The sequence below is a fragment of the Chiroxiphia lanceolata genome, chromosome 19, assembly GCF_009829145.1.
Source record: "Chiroxiphia lanceolata isolate bChiLan1 chromosome 19, bChiLan1.pri, whole genome shotgun sequence".
NCBI classification, from domain to species: domain Eukaryota; kingdom Metazoa; phylum Chordata; class Aves; order Passeriformes; family Pipridae; genus Chiroxiphia; species Chiroxiphia lanceolata.
This window is the reverse complement of record NC_045655.1, coordinates 4,173,998-4,189,298: the sequence shown is the minus strand read 5'-3', so window position 1 is coordinate 4,189,298 and position 15,301 is coordinate 4,173,998. Positions and strand designations below refer to the sequence as shown.

The following is a 15,301-nucleotide window of genomic DNA, read 5'->3' as shown; positions in this document are numbered from 1 at the left end:
TGGCATGGGCCTGGATGAGGGAGGCATGAGCAGAAGGGCTGAGGGCACAAAGGTGGTGCCAAAGCCCCCCTCCGAGAGTCTACCCAGGGCTGGATTCCTGGAGAGACCAGGCTTTGCAGAGCCCTGCGTCCCCGTCTCTCAGAGCAGCCATGTGGGCAGCAGCCCTGGCCTGGAGAGCAGCAGGATGGGGGCATGGCCTGGCTGGAGGGGGCCTGGTCCTTACCTGCAGAGTGGAATAGTCGGAGAGCACACAGGTGAGCACATCGATCCTTGCCATGGCCCTCTCCCTCACAGCCTCTCTCTCGCATCTGGTAAAGTCCAGCAGCAGCTGGGACAAGAGAAGCAGCGGGTGAGCCCTGGGAGCAGACTCCAACACCAGCAGCACAGCTCCACTGCTGGGCCGTGCTCGCCCCTCCCTCCCCCCCCCCCCCCCCCCCCCCCAAGGCCCCCCTTTTTTTTTTTTTTTCCTCTCCCCTCCAGCAAAGCCTGCAGTGGGGTGTCTGCCCCTAGATTCCCGCCCAGGTCGGGCACAAAGGCCCCAGAGCCAACCTTGGCCAAGGAGGGGCAGGTGCCACCCTCTGCAGCCCCTGTGCTCCACAAGCCTGGGGCCAGCCTCTGCTTCCCCACAGGAGGTGGGCACCCTCCCCGCAGGGCACTCTGCCTGTCGCACTGCTCTGGGCACCACTCAGCCAGCAGTGGGCAAACCCTCCCCTCCAGGCTGAGGAACGCCCTGGGACCCCCCCCTTTTTGCTCGTGCCAGACCTCCAAGATGCCCTGCAGCTCCTCGCTGACTCAGAGGCAGGAAAGCTGAGCACCATGTCCTCAGCATGCTGTCCATGGAGTTGAGGGTCTGCAAGGAACACAGAGAGCAGTGGCAGTCATTCTGCTGTTCCTCCCAGCCAAAGAGCCATCTGAACCCCCCACCAGGAGGAGGAGGATGCCCACCTTCCCTGGAGAGACATGGGCATAGACAGTCTGCGAGGGCAGAGCAGCCTGTGGCACGGGATGCAGCCAGGCCCACGGAAGGGGACAGAGGCACGAGGGGGGAAGGACCCTGCCCTGCCTGGGATCCCTGCTGCATGGGGTAGCCAGGGAGCAGGCCAGAGGGGTGGAGGGCCGTGGAGCTCAGCCACTTACCTTCATATAGAGGGCAAGGTCCCCTTTTGGCATTTCCTTCTCTGCAGGCAGCCAGAAGACACTTGAGAAACACGTGGAGGAGGCTTTTGGCTTTGCCCTCCAGCGCTGTGTCCACCAAGCTGCAGGGAGAGGGCAGGACACTGGTTGCACACACGGTGCTGGGAGCAGCCCCTCGACACTCTGCAGGTGGCATCGGACCTCTGGGCCAGGGGGCCCATGACAGATGGGCAAGTACCTCAATTTCTCCAGAGCCAGCATGGAAAGATGCCGAAGGTCTGTGCACAGCTGGTCCCTTGGCTCTTCTTCCAGCAGCGCCTGCAGAGCACAACCGGGATGGCACCTGGCAGCTGCCAGCAGCCAGGGCCTCCAGTCCCTCACCCGCCAAGCGCTGTCCACACAGGCTGCCTGTGCCAGGGGGCTTTGCTCCCTTCGCCACATTGCCGGTGCCCTCACCTTGATGTTCTCTGCCAGCTGGTACATGTCGCAGAACAGATCCAGGCCCTGGGTCAGGCCGTGCTTCAAGGCGCTTCTGCACAGCAGGGAGATGCTCCGAAGAAATGTGGCCTTGTCTCTCTCCTCCTCCAGCCGGGGGCAGAGACACAAACACGGATTGTGAGTGGCGACACAGCCAGCGGGACCGCAGCACGGGGGTGCAGTGCCCTGTGGAGAAGCAGCCCTGCCCTGCCAGCACCCCTCCAGCAGCCCGGCAGCACAGCCCCTGCCAGCAGACAGCAGCACAGCCGCCCTCCAGTGGCCGCAGTTACCTTGTTGGGGCTGGTGACAAAGGCCAGGATGGAATCCAGCTTCCTGCTCCTCCTGTAGATGGGCAACCAGCTGGATCTAAGGGGGAAAGAGCAGGGAGAGCTGCAGAGGGTCCAGTGAGAGGAGGGGCAAGGATATCTGCCCTCCACCCAGCTCTCTGCCCACTGCCTTGGCACGGCCTTCCCTTGCAGCTCCTGGCTGGAGGGTGCCCGGCAGAGGAGCTGCCATGCCTGGGAAAGCCCCAGTGCCCCGGGCTGAGGAAGGCAATGGCAGACAGGCAGGAAAGGCCCAGGCTCCCACAGCACGGCTGCCTCCTGCCAGCCCAGCTGGCCCTCGCTGCCCACAGCCCAGAGCCCCTCGCCCTGTCCTTCTTTGGGAGAGGCTGTGCTGGGCCACGCTCCAGCCCTGAGCAGTCCCAGCTTTCAGGCAACATCATGGCTGACCCCGGGACCCTCATTGTCAGCTGGCCAGGAAAGTGGGATCCCGCTGTGCTACAGGGTCCAGCCCTGCCCAGCCCCACAGGGCCCCTCACTCACCCAGCTTCAGGGCTGCATGGTGGTCACCTCGTAGGAGGACGGAAGCTGCAGACCTGGAGAGCGGCTCTCCTGGGAAGAGCTGTCTTCCATCCAGGCCTGCCTGGGGCAGGCGGGGGTCTCCTCTCCATCCTGTGAATCAAAGAACACAGGGGAGCCTGCCTACGGAGGGCGTCCGAATGGTGGAGTCGAACACCCTCAGAAATGCCGCGGCCAAATCGCCTCAGGCAAAGTGCCTCGGCAAAAGGCCTCAGCAAAAGGCCTCGCCAAAAGGCCAAGGCAAAGGCCTCGCCAAAAGGCCAGGCAAAGTGCCTCAGCCAAAAGGCAAGGCAAAGGCCTCGCCAAAAGGTCAAGGCAAAGGCCTCGCAAAAGGTCAAGGCAAAAGGCCTCGCCAAAGGCCAAGGCAAAGGCCTCGCCAAAGGCCAAGGCAAAAGGCCTCGCCAAAAGGCCTCAGCAAAACACCTCAGCCAAAGGCCAAGGCAGAGGCCTCAGGCAAAGCCTCAGCCAAAAGGCCAGGCCCAAATGCCTCAGGCAAAAACGCTTTGGCAAAACGCCTCAGCAAAACTCGCGTTCCCAAGGGACAAGACGTGGACTGCAGTCGGGGGCTTCTCGCCAGCGCCGCACTCCTCTCCTGTCCGGTCGCCGTCCTGACGGACACTGACCCACCGTGGGCCACGGTCGTGCTGAGCACACCTGCTGCAGTGGGTGTCACAAAGGGCCCCTCTGTGACCCGCTCCGGCCGCTAGCACAGGTCCCAGTGCTTGTTGACATGGCACCTGCCCCCAGCAACGGGTCCCAGGGAGCCACCACGCAGGCAGGAACAGGCAGGGTGTCCCTGGAGGCACAGGCCTGCCTCAGCCCGTGGCACTCAGCTGCCCTCAGAGTGTCTCCTCAGGACATCCCAAGGAGCCCCATGTTCAGACAGCCCTGCGTGCCCCCAGGACATCCTTTTCCTGTCCCCACACTGCAGAGTCTGGCCTCTGAGCCCTTCAGTCACATTAAATGCATAACGTTTGCTCAAGCTTAACAGAAACCATGGCTTTTGTCACCTTTGCTCTTTCTCTCACTGACCAGCAAGAGCTTTTCCCCACTCAACAGTTCTTCTAGCACCAGGCTGCTCAGGAGCCCTCCCGAGGTCTTCTACGCACCCCAGGCCCCTGTGCGATACCACAAGCTGCCCCAGGGGTGGCTGAGTGGCCCTGCCAGGGGGGCAGAGTCCTGGGGGGCCTTAGGGCTGAAGGGGGGAGGATGGCACCCAGGGGGATCCAGCTCAGAGGGCCAGGCTCCTCAGCAGGCTGGGAGCTGTCGTCTTCTGGCACAGCCCAGCTGAGCGGTCACATTGGTCCATCTGAGGGACCAGGAGCTGTAGTCCTGCTGCTCTTGCCTCAGTTCTGTGTCTCTTCTACAAAATCAGACCAAAGAAGCCCCAGAAGCCCAAAGGGCCCTGCAACAGCCCCTCTCTGACAGTCCCAGAGGTGCCCCGGAGCCGCTGCCCAGTGCGACCTCGCTCAGGCACCTTCAGAGCCCTGCTCTGCTCTGGGGGGCTGGTGTGGGTGTCCGTGCTGCCTGGGGACAGCCAATGGGGACAACTGGCAGTCCAGGAAAGATGTGGGGAAGGCTATCTTGGCAAAGAGTCCCCCCACTTTGAATTTCCATCCCATCCCCTCAGAACTTGTTCATTTTCCCTTCCGGGCCCTCTAGGCCTAGAGCTCTCCTCATACCACAAGTCCTCTCTGAACCCTCTCTTGTGCTGGGGCTGCCGCAGCCTGGGCCATTTGCCCCCTCGGCACCCTAAGGCACCTTTGCATGTGCTCCAGAGGCCACAGTTTGTCCCCTGGTCCCCGCAGTACCCCTCCATCCCCCTCCTCGCACCCTTCCTTGGAGCCTCACAAGCCCTCCCTTGGCCCTCGAGGGACACAAAAGCCCACAGTTTGCTCTTCTGCAGCCAGGAGAGGCCTCTTGGCCACAGTCCCACCACAGGACTCCTCCACCTGCCCTGCAGCTGTCTTCAGGCCAGATCATCCAATCACAGAACCAACCATTTAGGTTGGCAAACACCTGCAAAATCATCAAGTCCAAACTTGCACCCATCCCTACCTTGTCCACTAGAGCAGAGCACTGAGTGAGTGCCACGTCCAGTCTTGTCTTGGATACCTCCAGGGACGGGGATTCCACCACCTCTCCTGACAGCCCCTTCCAATGCCTGACAATCATTTCCATCAAGAAAAGCTTCCTCATGATCACACACAAAGCCTCCTGAGGCCTTCAGTGCACCCCAGGCCCTACAGCGGAACCCCTCCTCTCCCCCCAAGTGAGTAACAGCTGAAGGACACCAGGGCTTTGGGCACGTTGTTCCAGCTTTATTCAGCCCCAGTCCTTTAGCCAAGGCAAGCTGCACCTCTGCTGGGCTCACGGCCAGCAGCAGCTCAGTGCTCGTAGGAGGCCTCTTGGTCTTTGCTGCACGCAAGGACTCCTCAGAATGCAGGTTGTCCGAGCTGCCAGGGAGCTGACAGAGATGTCCCAGTCTTTCTCCAAGGGCTGAAGCGCTGTGACGGAAAGAAACAGAGCCCAGATCAAACCCCCCGTCTGCAGAGAGCCTCTGGATTCCCGACAGACCGCGCTCCCCACTCACTGTCTCAGCCTGACTCTCCGTGGTCTGCTCCCTCAGGCGCCGTGTGATGAGTCCTGGGCACAGAGCTCCATTAGCCCCTGCTCCCAACAGCAGGGCCCCCAGTCCTACCCTCCTCCCCCTCAGCAGGGCTGAGTCCAGGAGCCCCCAGAAGCTCAGGGCGGTGGGACTGAGCAAGGCAGCCACCAAGTCCCGCTGCGTGGGCAGGGCTGGTAGAGGGAGGCAAGGCCCTGCCCGGGGTGGCCGGGCATTGCTGGGGCAGCAGCAGCACAGGGGCCAGGCTGCCCCAGAGGCACCGCAGGGGCTGGCACTCACCGATGAACCTGACGGCCGCCAGGCGCACGTTGGCCTGAGGGTCCTGCAGGTAGGGCAGGCTCTGGTGGATGAGATCTTCAGCCCTGCTCCCGCTCTTCTTTAGCTGCAGAGAGAACAAGGCATGTCTCTCCAGGGCTGTCACTGGGGCAGTTGGTTGGAGCAGTGCCTCCTGCCAGCATCCCCTGGGACGGAGAGGCCTCCCCTCCTGCTGGCTACAGAGAGGGGACAGGGGCCTGCAGAAGAGCCCCTGGGGCTCTGTTCTTGAGGGCAGCAACAGGGATGCAGCTCCAGGCTCTGCCCAGCTGCAGAGCCCCCAGCCCAGACATGGCATGGGGGCAGCCCTCCCCCAGCCCGGGCCCCACAGCTTGTCCTTACCAAGCACGCTCCAAGCTCCCACAGCCGCTCTCTCTGCAGCAGGTGCTTGAGCGTCCTCCACTTCAGCAGCTCGGCAGCAGCAAGAAGGGCTTCCCTGGAGGCCTGCAGGACAGCATGAGCTCAGGGATGGCCCGGGGGCCTGGGCAAGGAGACCTCTTGGCTTTGTTCCTGGGGGATCCTGCCTTTAGGAATCTGGGACACGCCCTAGCCCAAATGTCTGGGAGGCTTTTGGGGACAGCCCTGGGGGACAGGCATGGAGGCTCAAAGGCCTGGCCTCAGACACAGCCTGTGGGGATGCCCCTGTTCAGGCCGTGGTGGCCACGGGCTGCTGCCGAGCCCTGCAGGAGCAGGCAGGGCAGGTGTTGCCCAGGGCCGTGCCAGCTTCTCCGGCCCTGCTGGCGCTGGCTCCGCACGGACCTTCCCCCGGGCTGTGCTGGCGGAGCGCTGCCCGCTGCCAGCAGCCCCTGCCCCGATGCCCAGGAGCCCTGGGGGGTGTCAGCCCTGCCCTCTGTGTGTCAGGGCTCAGCCTCCAAACCACCTTTGGCTACGCTGGGGACCTGGTCGCTCATGCGAAAGAGGAGAGGCACCAGTGCCCGCCACACTCCTTCCTCATCCTCTTCTCATCCCTGCCGACCACCAACTGCAGCAGCTCCGTGAGCATGCAGATGGAGAGCTCGCGCAGCTCGCTGCACTCCTGGCAGGAAGCAGGAAAAGGGAGCTTTGCAAACAGCAGCTCCCTGCCCACAGTGAAGAGGGCCGTCATCATGGCTGCGGGGAGGGCAGCGGCTCTGGCCTCACATCCCAGAAGAAGCAGGACTGGGCTGCACGGCCCAGAAGCCATCCCAGGAGAGCCCAGGGGAGTGCAGCTGGCTCCAAGTGCTGCTCGCAGGGCTGGGCTGCAGGGCAGCTGACATTGCCCAGCACCCATCTGAGGGGCTCAGGCTCCACCTCAGCCTTACCGAGTCAAAGAGGGGCAGGAGCCTCCCCACAAGCTGCACAGCGATGAAGCTGGCCTTGGTCTTCTTCAGCTGACACAGAGCGTTTCGCAAGGCCAGCAGGATCTTCATCTGGGCGTCTTCGCTGCCAACTTGCAGGATCTTCATCATGCCCGGCAGGAAGAGTTCAATGTTTCTGGCCTGCAGAGAGAAGAGAATGTCCATTGGGTGAAGAGGGCTGTGCCTGAAAAGTTCCCCAGGCAGCCACCCCAGGCCCCACCATGGCAGGGAGGGCGTTTGGAGCAGTCACCCCACGTTCTGAGTCCCAGGCCAGGCCAAGGCACTGCTTTCCACACAGCCCCAGCCCCCGTTTGCCGACAGGGCTGCCCTCGCACCACCCTGCTCACCATCTCGGCTCTCTGTGACAGCCCGACGAGCCCTTCAGCAGCAGCCCGGCCGTCCTCACATTTGGAACAGCCCTGATGGCTCTCGACGTCGGCTCGTCAGCCGACTCCTCAGACTCAGCCTTCCTGGAGGACGACTGCAGGAGTAAACAGAGCCGTGAGGGGCCGGCAGAGCCTGCGGGGCTGGCGGGAGGGGACCAGGGCCTTTAGTGGTCACTCACAGCCATGGACTGGGTGCGGGGGCCTTCTGCGGAGCAGCGGAAGCACTGTGTGCACAGCAGGTTGGCAAAGTCCTCCAAGATCTGGCCAGCGTCTCCGGCATGGAGGGACATCAGCTCCCACAGCTCCGGCGCAGTGCTGCAAGGCAGAGAAGGCAGAGCGCTGTCAGCAGGGCTGCCACGGCCCCAGTGCTGCGGCCCTGGAGCAGCCCCCCCAGAACCTGCCCCTTGGAGCCCTGGCTGCCCATCCCCGGGGGCCCTGGGCTGGCTCTGGGCTGGCTGGGCCAGCTTTGGCTGCTGTGAAGCAGGGCTGGAAAGTGTGGGGGGACGGAGGGCCTGACTCTGCAGGCTGTCCCGCAGCATTCCTTGGCTCTGGCAGCCAGAGTCTCGGGGTCCCTCTCCCCACAGGAACAAGCCCACCCTAAGGCTGTCGGGGCCAGTACCTGTCTCCTTGAAGAGCCGCCTTGCACAGGAGGATGACCACTGTGCTGGGGTACAGGTTGGTCATCAGGTGAAGCAGTGACTCTGCTTTCTCCCACGCTGCCTGTGTGCTGCAGTATGGCAGGCTCTCAAGGATGCTGCTGACTATCTTGGGCGCCTGCAGAGATACAGGTGAGGATGGCACTGCCCCCGGAGTGCAGCCATGTGCTCAGTTGCCCTTCCCATTCCTCTCTGCTACCTTGAGGTGGCTTGGGGGGCCCAAGTCACCTGTGTTGGGAAGGAGGGATGCAGGGAGGAACAAGGCCCAAGAGGGCTGAAGGGCACGACAATGCAGCCACAGGCCACTTACGTCCGTCAGCCAGACGACCGGGTCCTCCAAGGCCACATCCAGCAGGCTGCTGGGCACCTGCTGGTCGAGGATGCTGGCATCTCCCAATGCCTCAATGGCCGCCAGGATGACATCTGTCCTCTCGTGGGACCGCAAGTATTTTCCAAAGGCCTATGGCAGCAAGGAAAGAAGACACGTCACGCTGAGTGCCCTGATGGTGCTGCTTGGCTGAGCAGCTCGAGCAGCCCCGGCCGGACGTGCCCACCACTGCTGACAGCAGTGCCCACAGCAAAGCTGGCAGCAGTGCCTGCAGTCCTTGCATGGCAGATGATGAGCAGAGAGAGCCCTCCTGCTGGGGGAGGAGGGCTCATGGGCACAGGCTGCTGGCCCCACCGAGAACCAGGGACTTGCTGGTGCCCAGGAGCACTGGAGCTCCTGCCGGGGCTGAAGCTGCTGCTGGGCCACTGGAGTGCAGCCCTCGTGCTGTCCCTGCTCAAGGACGGCGCGAACCCTCTCCCCAGGGAGCTGAGGGCACGCCAGCCCCACTGCTGCGGGGTCCTTTGGCTCACACCAGTGCCCTGCTGGTGCCACGGACAGGAGTCCCAGCAAGGGCGCAGCTCCTTACCTTGGCACAGTCCCTGGCGCTCAAAGAACACAGCGCGGAGGCGGTCACGGCTTCCCGGTGGACTTGGTCTGCTCTGTGCTTTAGCCTGGATTCGACTAAACACCGGGGCAAACGCACAAGAGTCAGGAAGGCAGAGCAGCTTTGCCAGCAAGCTCACCAAACCGCCCTGGCATCTGCTGGCAAGGGGGCAGGACAGGAGCAGTCCAGGATTTTGGGAGGGCGTCAGGAACAGCTTCTTGCTACAGGCACTGCAGGGACCAGCCAGGGTGGGAGATCTGCTCTTCCCCACCAGGGAAGACGTGCCTTTGGGACAGGGTAGTCAAGAGGGGCTTTGGCTGTGGGGCCCACAAACCAGCGGGCTGCAAGGTCCTGAAAGGAAGGGGAGGAAGGAGAGCAGCAGCAAACAGATCCTGGCCTTGAGCAGAGCACTCAGCCTCTGCAGCAATGGGGCAGCTGGGAAGCTCTGGGAAGCAGCTGGGAGGGGCAAGGGGGGTCAGGAAGCAGATCTCTCAGGAGATAGAGCAGATGAAGCCCACCGCTGCTCTGCCTTTTTTACTTACAGATGAACTCAGCCAGGGCAAAAAGAGCATGGAAAGCTGCACAGCTTGTCTGTTCCTCAGAGAACCGGAAAAGGATGAGACGTCCCAGCAGCTTTCCTAGGAGCGGGAGCTGGATCTCCCCAGAGCAGACAGGTCCAGCAGTGCCTCTTCTGACGATGGCATGGGCCTGGATGAGGGAGGCATGAGCAGAAGGGCTGAGGGCACAAAGGTGGTGCCAAAGCCCCCCTCCCGAGAGTCTACCCAGGGCTGGATTCCTGGAGAGACCAGGCTTTGCAGAGCCCTGCGTCCCCGTCTCTCAGAGCAGCCATGTGGGCAGCAGCCCTGGCCTGGAGAGCAGCAGGGATGGGGGCATGGCCTGGCTGGAGGGGGCCTGGTCCTTACCTGCAGAGTGGAATAGTCGGAGAGCACACAGGTGAGCACATCGATCCTTGCCATGGCCCTCTCCCTCACAGCCTCTCTCTCGCATCTGGTAAAGTCCAGCAGCAGCTGGGACAAGAGAAGCAGCGGGTGAGCCCTGGGAGCAGACTCCAACACCAGCAGCAGCACAGCTCCACTGCTGGGCCGCACTCGCCCCATCCCTCAAGGCTTCCTCTCCCCTCCAGCAAAGCCTGCAGTGGGGTGTCTGCCCCTAGATTCCCGCCCAGGTCGGGCACAAAGGCCCCAGAGCCAACCTCATGGCCAAGGAGGAGGGCAGGTGCCACCCTCTGCAGCCCCTGTGCTCCACAAGAGCCTGGGGCCAGCCTCTGCTTCCCCACAGGAGGTGGGCACCCTCCCCGCAGGGCACTCTGCCTGCTCGGCACTGCTCTGGGCACCACTCAGCCAGCAGTGGGCAAACCCTCCCCTCCAGGCTGAGGAACGGCCCTGGGACCACCCCCCCTTTTTGCTCGGGCCAGACCTCCAAGATGCCCTGCAGCTCCTCGCTGACTTCAGAGGCAGGAAAGCTGAGCACCATTGTCCTCAGCATGCTGTCCATGGAGTTGAGGGTCTGCAAGGAACACAGAGAGCAGTGGCAGTCATTCTGCTGTTCCTCCCAGTCCAAAGAGAGCCATCTGAACCCCCCGTGCCACAGGAGGAGGAGGAGGATGCCCACCCTTCCCGGGAGAGACATGGGCATAGACAATCTGCGAGGGCAGAGCAGCCTGTGGCACGGGATGCAGCCAGGCCCACGGGAAGGGGACAGAGGCACGAGGGGGGGAAGGACCCTGCCCTGCCTGGGATCCCTGCAGGACAGCATGGGGTAGCCAGGGAGCAGGTCAGAGGGGTTGGAGGGCCCTGGAGCTCAGCCACCATTTACCTTCATATAGAGGGCAAGGTCCCCTTTTGGCATTTCCTTCTCTGCAGGCAGCCAGAAGACACTTGAGAAACACACGTGGAGGAGGCTTTTGGCTTTGCCCTCCAGCGCTGTGTCCACCAAGCTGCAGGGAGAGGGCAGGACACTGGTTGCACACACAGCTGCTGGGAGCAGCCCCTCGACGACTCGTGCAGGTGGCATCGGACCTCTGGGCCAGGGGGCCCATGACAGATGGGCAAGTACCTCAATTTCTCCAGAGCCAGCATGGAAAGATGCCGAAGATCTGTGCACAGCTGGTCCCTTGGCTCTTCTTCCAGCAGCGCCTGCAGAGCACAACCGGGATGGCACCTGGCAGCTGCCAGCAGCCAGGGCCTCCAGTCCCTCACCCGCCCAAGCGCCGTCCACACAGGCTGCCTGTGCCAGGGGGCTTTGCTCCCTTCGCCACATTGCCGGGAGTGCCCTCACCTTGATGTTCTCTGCCAGCTGGTACATGTCGCAGAACAAATCAAGGCCCTGGGTCAGGCCGTGCTTCAAGGCGCTTCTGCACAGCAGGGAGATGCTCCGAAGAAATGTGGCCTTGTCTCTCTCCTCCTGCCAGCCGGGGGGCAGAGACACAAACACGGATTGTGAGTGGCGGACACAGCCAGCGGGACCGCAGCACTGGGGGTGCAGTGCCCTGTGGGAGAAGCAGCCCTGCCCTGCCAGCACCCCTCCAGCAGCCCGGCAGCACAGCCCCTGCCAGCAGACAGCAGCACAGCCGCCCTCCAGTTGGCCGCACTTACCTTGTTGGGGCTGGTGACAAAGGCCAGGATGGAATCCACAGCTTCCTGCTCCTCCTTGTAGATGGGCAACCAGCTGGTATCTAAGGGGGGAAAGAGCAGGGAGAGCTGCAGAGGGTCCAGTGAGAGGAGGGAGCAAAGGATATCTGCCCTCCACCCAGCTCTCTGCCCACTGCCTTGGCACGGCCTTCCCTTGCAGCTTCTGGCTGGAGGGTGCCTGGCAGAGGAGCTGCCATGCCCGGGAAAGCCCCAGTGCCCCGGGCTGAGGAAGGCAATGGCAGACAGGCAGGAAAGGCCCAGGCTCCCACAGCACGGCTGCCTCCTGCCAGCCCAGCTGGCCCTCGCTGCCCACAGCCCAGAGCCCCTCGGCCCTGTCCTTCTTTGGGAGAGGCTGTGCTGGGGCCACGCTCCAGCCCTGAGCAGTCCCAGCTTTCAGGCAACATCATGGCTGATCCCCGGGACCCACATTGTCAGCTGGCCAGGAAAGTGGGATCCCGCTGTGCTACAGGGATCCAGCCCTGCCCAGCCCCACAGGGCCCCTCACTCACCCAACTTCAGGGGCTGCATGGTGGTCACCTCGTAGGAGGATGGAAGCTGCAGACCTGGAGAGCGGCTCTCCTGGGAAGAGCTGTCTTCCATCCAGGCCAGCCTGGGGCAGGCGGGGGGTCTCCTCTCCATCCTGTGAATCAAAGAACACAGGGGAGCCTGCCTACGGAGGGCGTCCGAATGGTGGAGTCGAACACCCTCAGAAAAAATGCCGCGGTCAAATCGCCTCAGGCAAAGCGCCTCGGGCAAAAGGCCTCAGCAAAAGGCCTCAGCCAAAAGGCCAAGGCAAAAGGCCTCGGCCAAAGGCCAAGGCAAAGTGCCTCGACCAAAAGGTCTAGGCAAAGTGCCTCGACCAAAAGGTCTAGGCAAAGTGCCTCGACCAAAAGGTCTAGGCAAAGTGCCTCGACCAAAAGGTCTAGGCAAAGTGCCTCGACCAAAAGGTCTAGGCAAAAGGCCTCGACCAAAAGGCCAAGGCAAAGTGCCTCGGCCAAAAGGTCAAGGCAAAGCGCCTCAGCCCAAAGGCCTCAGCAAAGTGCCTCAGCCCAAAGGCCAAGGCAAAGGGCCTCAGGCAAAGCGCCTCAGCCAAAAGGCCAAGGCCCAAATGCCTCAGGCAAAAACGCTTTGGCAAAACGCCTCAGCAAAACTCGCGTTCCCACGGGACAAGACGTGGACTGCAGTCGGGGGCTTCTCGCCAGCGCCGCACTCCTCTCCTGTCCGGTCGCCGTCCTGACGGACACTGACCCACCGTGGGCCACGGTCGTGCTGAGCACACCTGCTGCAGTGGGTGTCACAAAGGGCCCCTCTGTGACCCGCTACCGGCCGCTAGCAACAGGTCCCAGTGCTTGTTGACATGGCACCTGCCCCCAGCAACGGGTCCCAGGGAGCCACCACGCAGGCAGGAACAGGCAGGGTGTCCCTGGAGGCACAGGCCTGCCTCAGCCCGTGGCACTCAGCTGCCCTCAGAGTGTCTCCAGGCCCCACTTTGCTCTCGTGTCTCCTCGGGACATCCCAAGGAGCCCCATGTTCAGACAGCCCTGCGTGCCCCCAGGACATCCCTTTCCTGTCCCCACACTGCAGAGTCTGGCCTCTGAGCCCTTCAGTCACATTAAATGCATAACGTTTGCTCAAGCTTAACAGAAACCATGGTTTTTGTCACCTTTTCTCTTTCTCCCACTGACCAGCAAGAGCTTTTCCCCACTCAACAGCTCTTCCAGCACCAGGCTGCTCAGGAGCCCTCCCGAGGTCTTCGACGCACCCCAGGCCCCTGTGTGGTACCACAAGCTGCCCCAGGGGTGCCTGGCAGAGTCCTGGGGGGCCTTAGGGCTGAAGTGGGGAGGATGGCACCCAGGGGGATCCAGCTCAGAGGGCCAGGCTCCTCAGCAGGCTGGGAGCTGTCGTCTTCTGGCACAGCCCAGCTGAGTGGCCACATTGGTCCATCAGAGGGGCCAGGAGCTGTAGTCCTGCTGCTCTTGCCTCAGTTCTGTGTCTCTTCTACAAAATCAGACCAAAGAAGCCCCAGAAGCCCAAAGGGCCCTGCAACAGCCCCTCTCTGACAGTCCCAGAGGTGCCCCGGAGCCGCTGCCCAGTGCGACCTCGCTCAGGCACCTTCAGAGCCCTGCTCTGCTCTGGGGGGCTGGTGTGGGTGTCCGTGCTGCCTGGGGACAGCCAGTGGGGACAACTGGCAGTCCAGGAAAAATGTGGGGAAGGCTATCTTGGCAAAGAGTCCCCCCACTTTGAATTTCCATCCCATCCCCTCAGAACTTGTTCATTTTCCCTTCCGGGCCCTCTAGGCCTAGAGCTCTCCTCATACCACAAGTCCTCTCTGAACCCTCTCTTGTGCTGGGGCTGCCGCAGCCTGGGCCATTTGCCCCCTCGGCACCCTAAGGCACCTTTGCATGTGCTCCAGAGGCCACAGTTTGTCCCCTGGTCCCCGCAGTACCCCTCCATCCCCCTCCTCGCACCCTTCCTTGGAGCCTCACAAGCCCTCCCTTGGCCCTCGAGGGACACAAAAGCCCACAGTTTGCTCTTCTGCAGCCAGGAGAGGCCTCTTGGCCACAGTCCCACCACAGGACTCCTCCACCTGCCCTGCAGCTGTCTTCAGGCCAGATCATCCAATCACAGAACCAACCATTTAGGTTGGCAAACACCTGCAAAATCATCAAGTCCAAACTTGCACCCATCCCCACCTTGTCCACTAGAGCAGAGCACTGAGTGAGCGCCACGTCCAGTCTTGTCTTGGATACCTCCAGGGACTGGGATTCCACCACCTCTCCTGACAGCCCCTTCCAATGCCTGACAATCATTTCCATCAAGAAAAGCTTCCTCATGATCACACACAAAGCCTCCTGAGGCCTTCAGTGCACCCCAGGCCCTACAGCAGAACCCCTCCTCTCCCCCCAAGTGAGTAACAGCCTTCAGACCCCCCCCCTTTTTGCTCGGGCCAGACCTCCAAGATGCCCTGCAGCTCCTCACTGACTTCAGAGGCAGGAAAGCTGAGCACCATTGTCCTCAGCATGCTGTCCATGGAGTTGAGGGTCTGCAAGGAACACAGAGAGCAGTGGCAGTCATTCTGCTGTTCCTCCCAGTCCAAAGAGAGCCATCTGAACCCCCCGTGCCACAGGAGGAGGAGGAGGATGCCCACCCTTCCCGGGAGAGACATGGGCATAGACAATCTGCGAGGGCAGAGCAGCCTGTGGCACGGGATGCAGCCAGGCCCACGGGAAGGGGACAGAGGCACGAGGGGGGGGAAAGACCCTGCCCTGCCTGGGATCCCTACTCCTGTGGCAGCATGGGGTAGCCAGGGAGCAGGTCAGAGGGGCTGGAGGGCCCTGGAGCTTAGCCAGCACTTACCTTCATATAGAGGGCAAGGTCCCCTTTTGGCATTTCCTTCTCTGCAGGCAGCCAGAAGACACTTGAGAAACACACGTGGAGGAGGCTTTTGGCTTTGCCCTCCAGCGCTGTGTCCACCAAGCTGCAGGGAGAGGGCAGGACACTGGTTGCACACGGCTGCTGGGAGCAGCCCCTCAATGACTCGTGCAGGTGGCATCGGACCTCTGGGCCAGGGGGCCCACGACGTATGGGTGAAACCCACCCCTAGAATGCCACATGTTCCTTCACCTTGATTTTCTCTGCCAGATTATCTATATGGCAGAAGACATCCAGACCCTGGTACAAACCCAGCAGGTTTGTGCCGGGAGGTGACCAGTAGAGTTTTCTGGATGCTCTGGCTGCCCTGTGGGCCAAGCCAGCTCACAGGGCAGCTGCAGACCAGGCTTAATATGTGCGAGCACCTGCATCTCGCTCAGAATGACCACAGGGTTTGACACTCCCCCCCCAGCTTTTCTTGTCCATATTGCCAGCCACCCTGGCAGGAAAATGCCTTTTCAGACACACCACTTCAGGCAGCAGCAACTCTCAAGAGTG

At 62.2% G+C, this 15,301-nt stretch overlaps 1 protein-coding gene and 2 long non-coding RNA genes across 3 annotated transcripts; all 3 read right to left on the bottom strand.

Annotated features, from left to right (window-relative positions):
* Nucleotides 1-1,206: 1,206 nt before the first annotated feature.
* On the bottom strand, nucleotides 1,207-1,937 carry LOC116796290. The gene is made up of 4 exons (XR_004360307.1): nucleotides 1,902-1,937; nucleotides 1,591-1,716; nucleotides 1,373-1,452; nucleotides 1,207-1,256 (listed from the first exon to the last, which is right to left on the bottom strand). It is a non-coding gene; the product is annotated as an uncharacterized LOC116796290 (long non-coding RNA).
* Nucleotides 1,938-5,067: 3,130 nt separating this feature from the next.
* LOC116796441 lies at nucleotides 5,068-6,014 on the bottom strand. The gene is made up of 3 exons (XR_004360358.1): nucleotides 5,752-6,014; nucleotides 5,377-5,479; nucleotides 5,068-5,117 (listed from the first exon to the last, which is right to left on the bottom strand). It is a non-coding gene; the product is annotated as an uncharacterized LOC116796441 (long non-coding RNA).
* Nucleotides 6,015-7,296: 1,282 nt separating this feature from the next.
* On the bottom strand, nucleotides 7,297-12,173 carry LOC116796446. The gene is made up of 12 exons (XM_032707069.1): nucleotides 11,881-12,173; nucleotides 11,336-11,415; nucleotides 11,019-11,144; nucleotides 10,797-10,876; nucleotides 10,557-10,677; nucleotides 10,158-10,247; nucleotides 9,644-9,748; nucleotides 9,263-9,428; nucleotides 8,703-8,797; nucleotides 8,099-8,248; nucleotides 7,752-7,906; nucleotides 7,297-7,447 (listed from the first exon to the last, which is right to left on the bottom strand). The coding sequence occupies exons 1-12, from the start codon at nucleotides 12,008-12,010 to the stop codon at nucleotides 7,297-7,299; spliced, it is 1,449 nt and encodes a 482-aa protein (XP_032562960.1). The 5' UTR covers nucleotides 12,011-12,173.
* Between the last annotated feature and the right edge of the window lie 3,128 nt (nucleotides 12,174-15,301).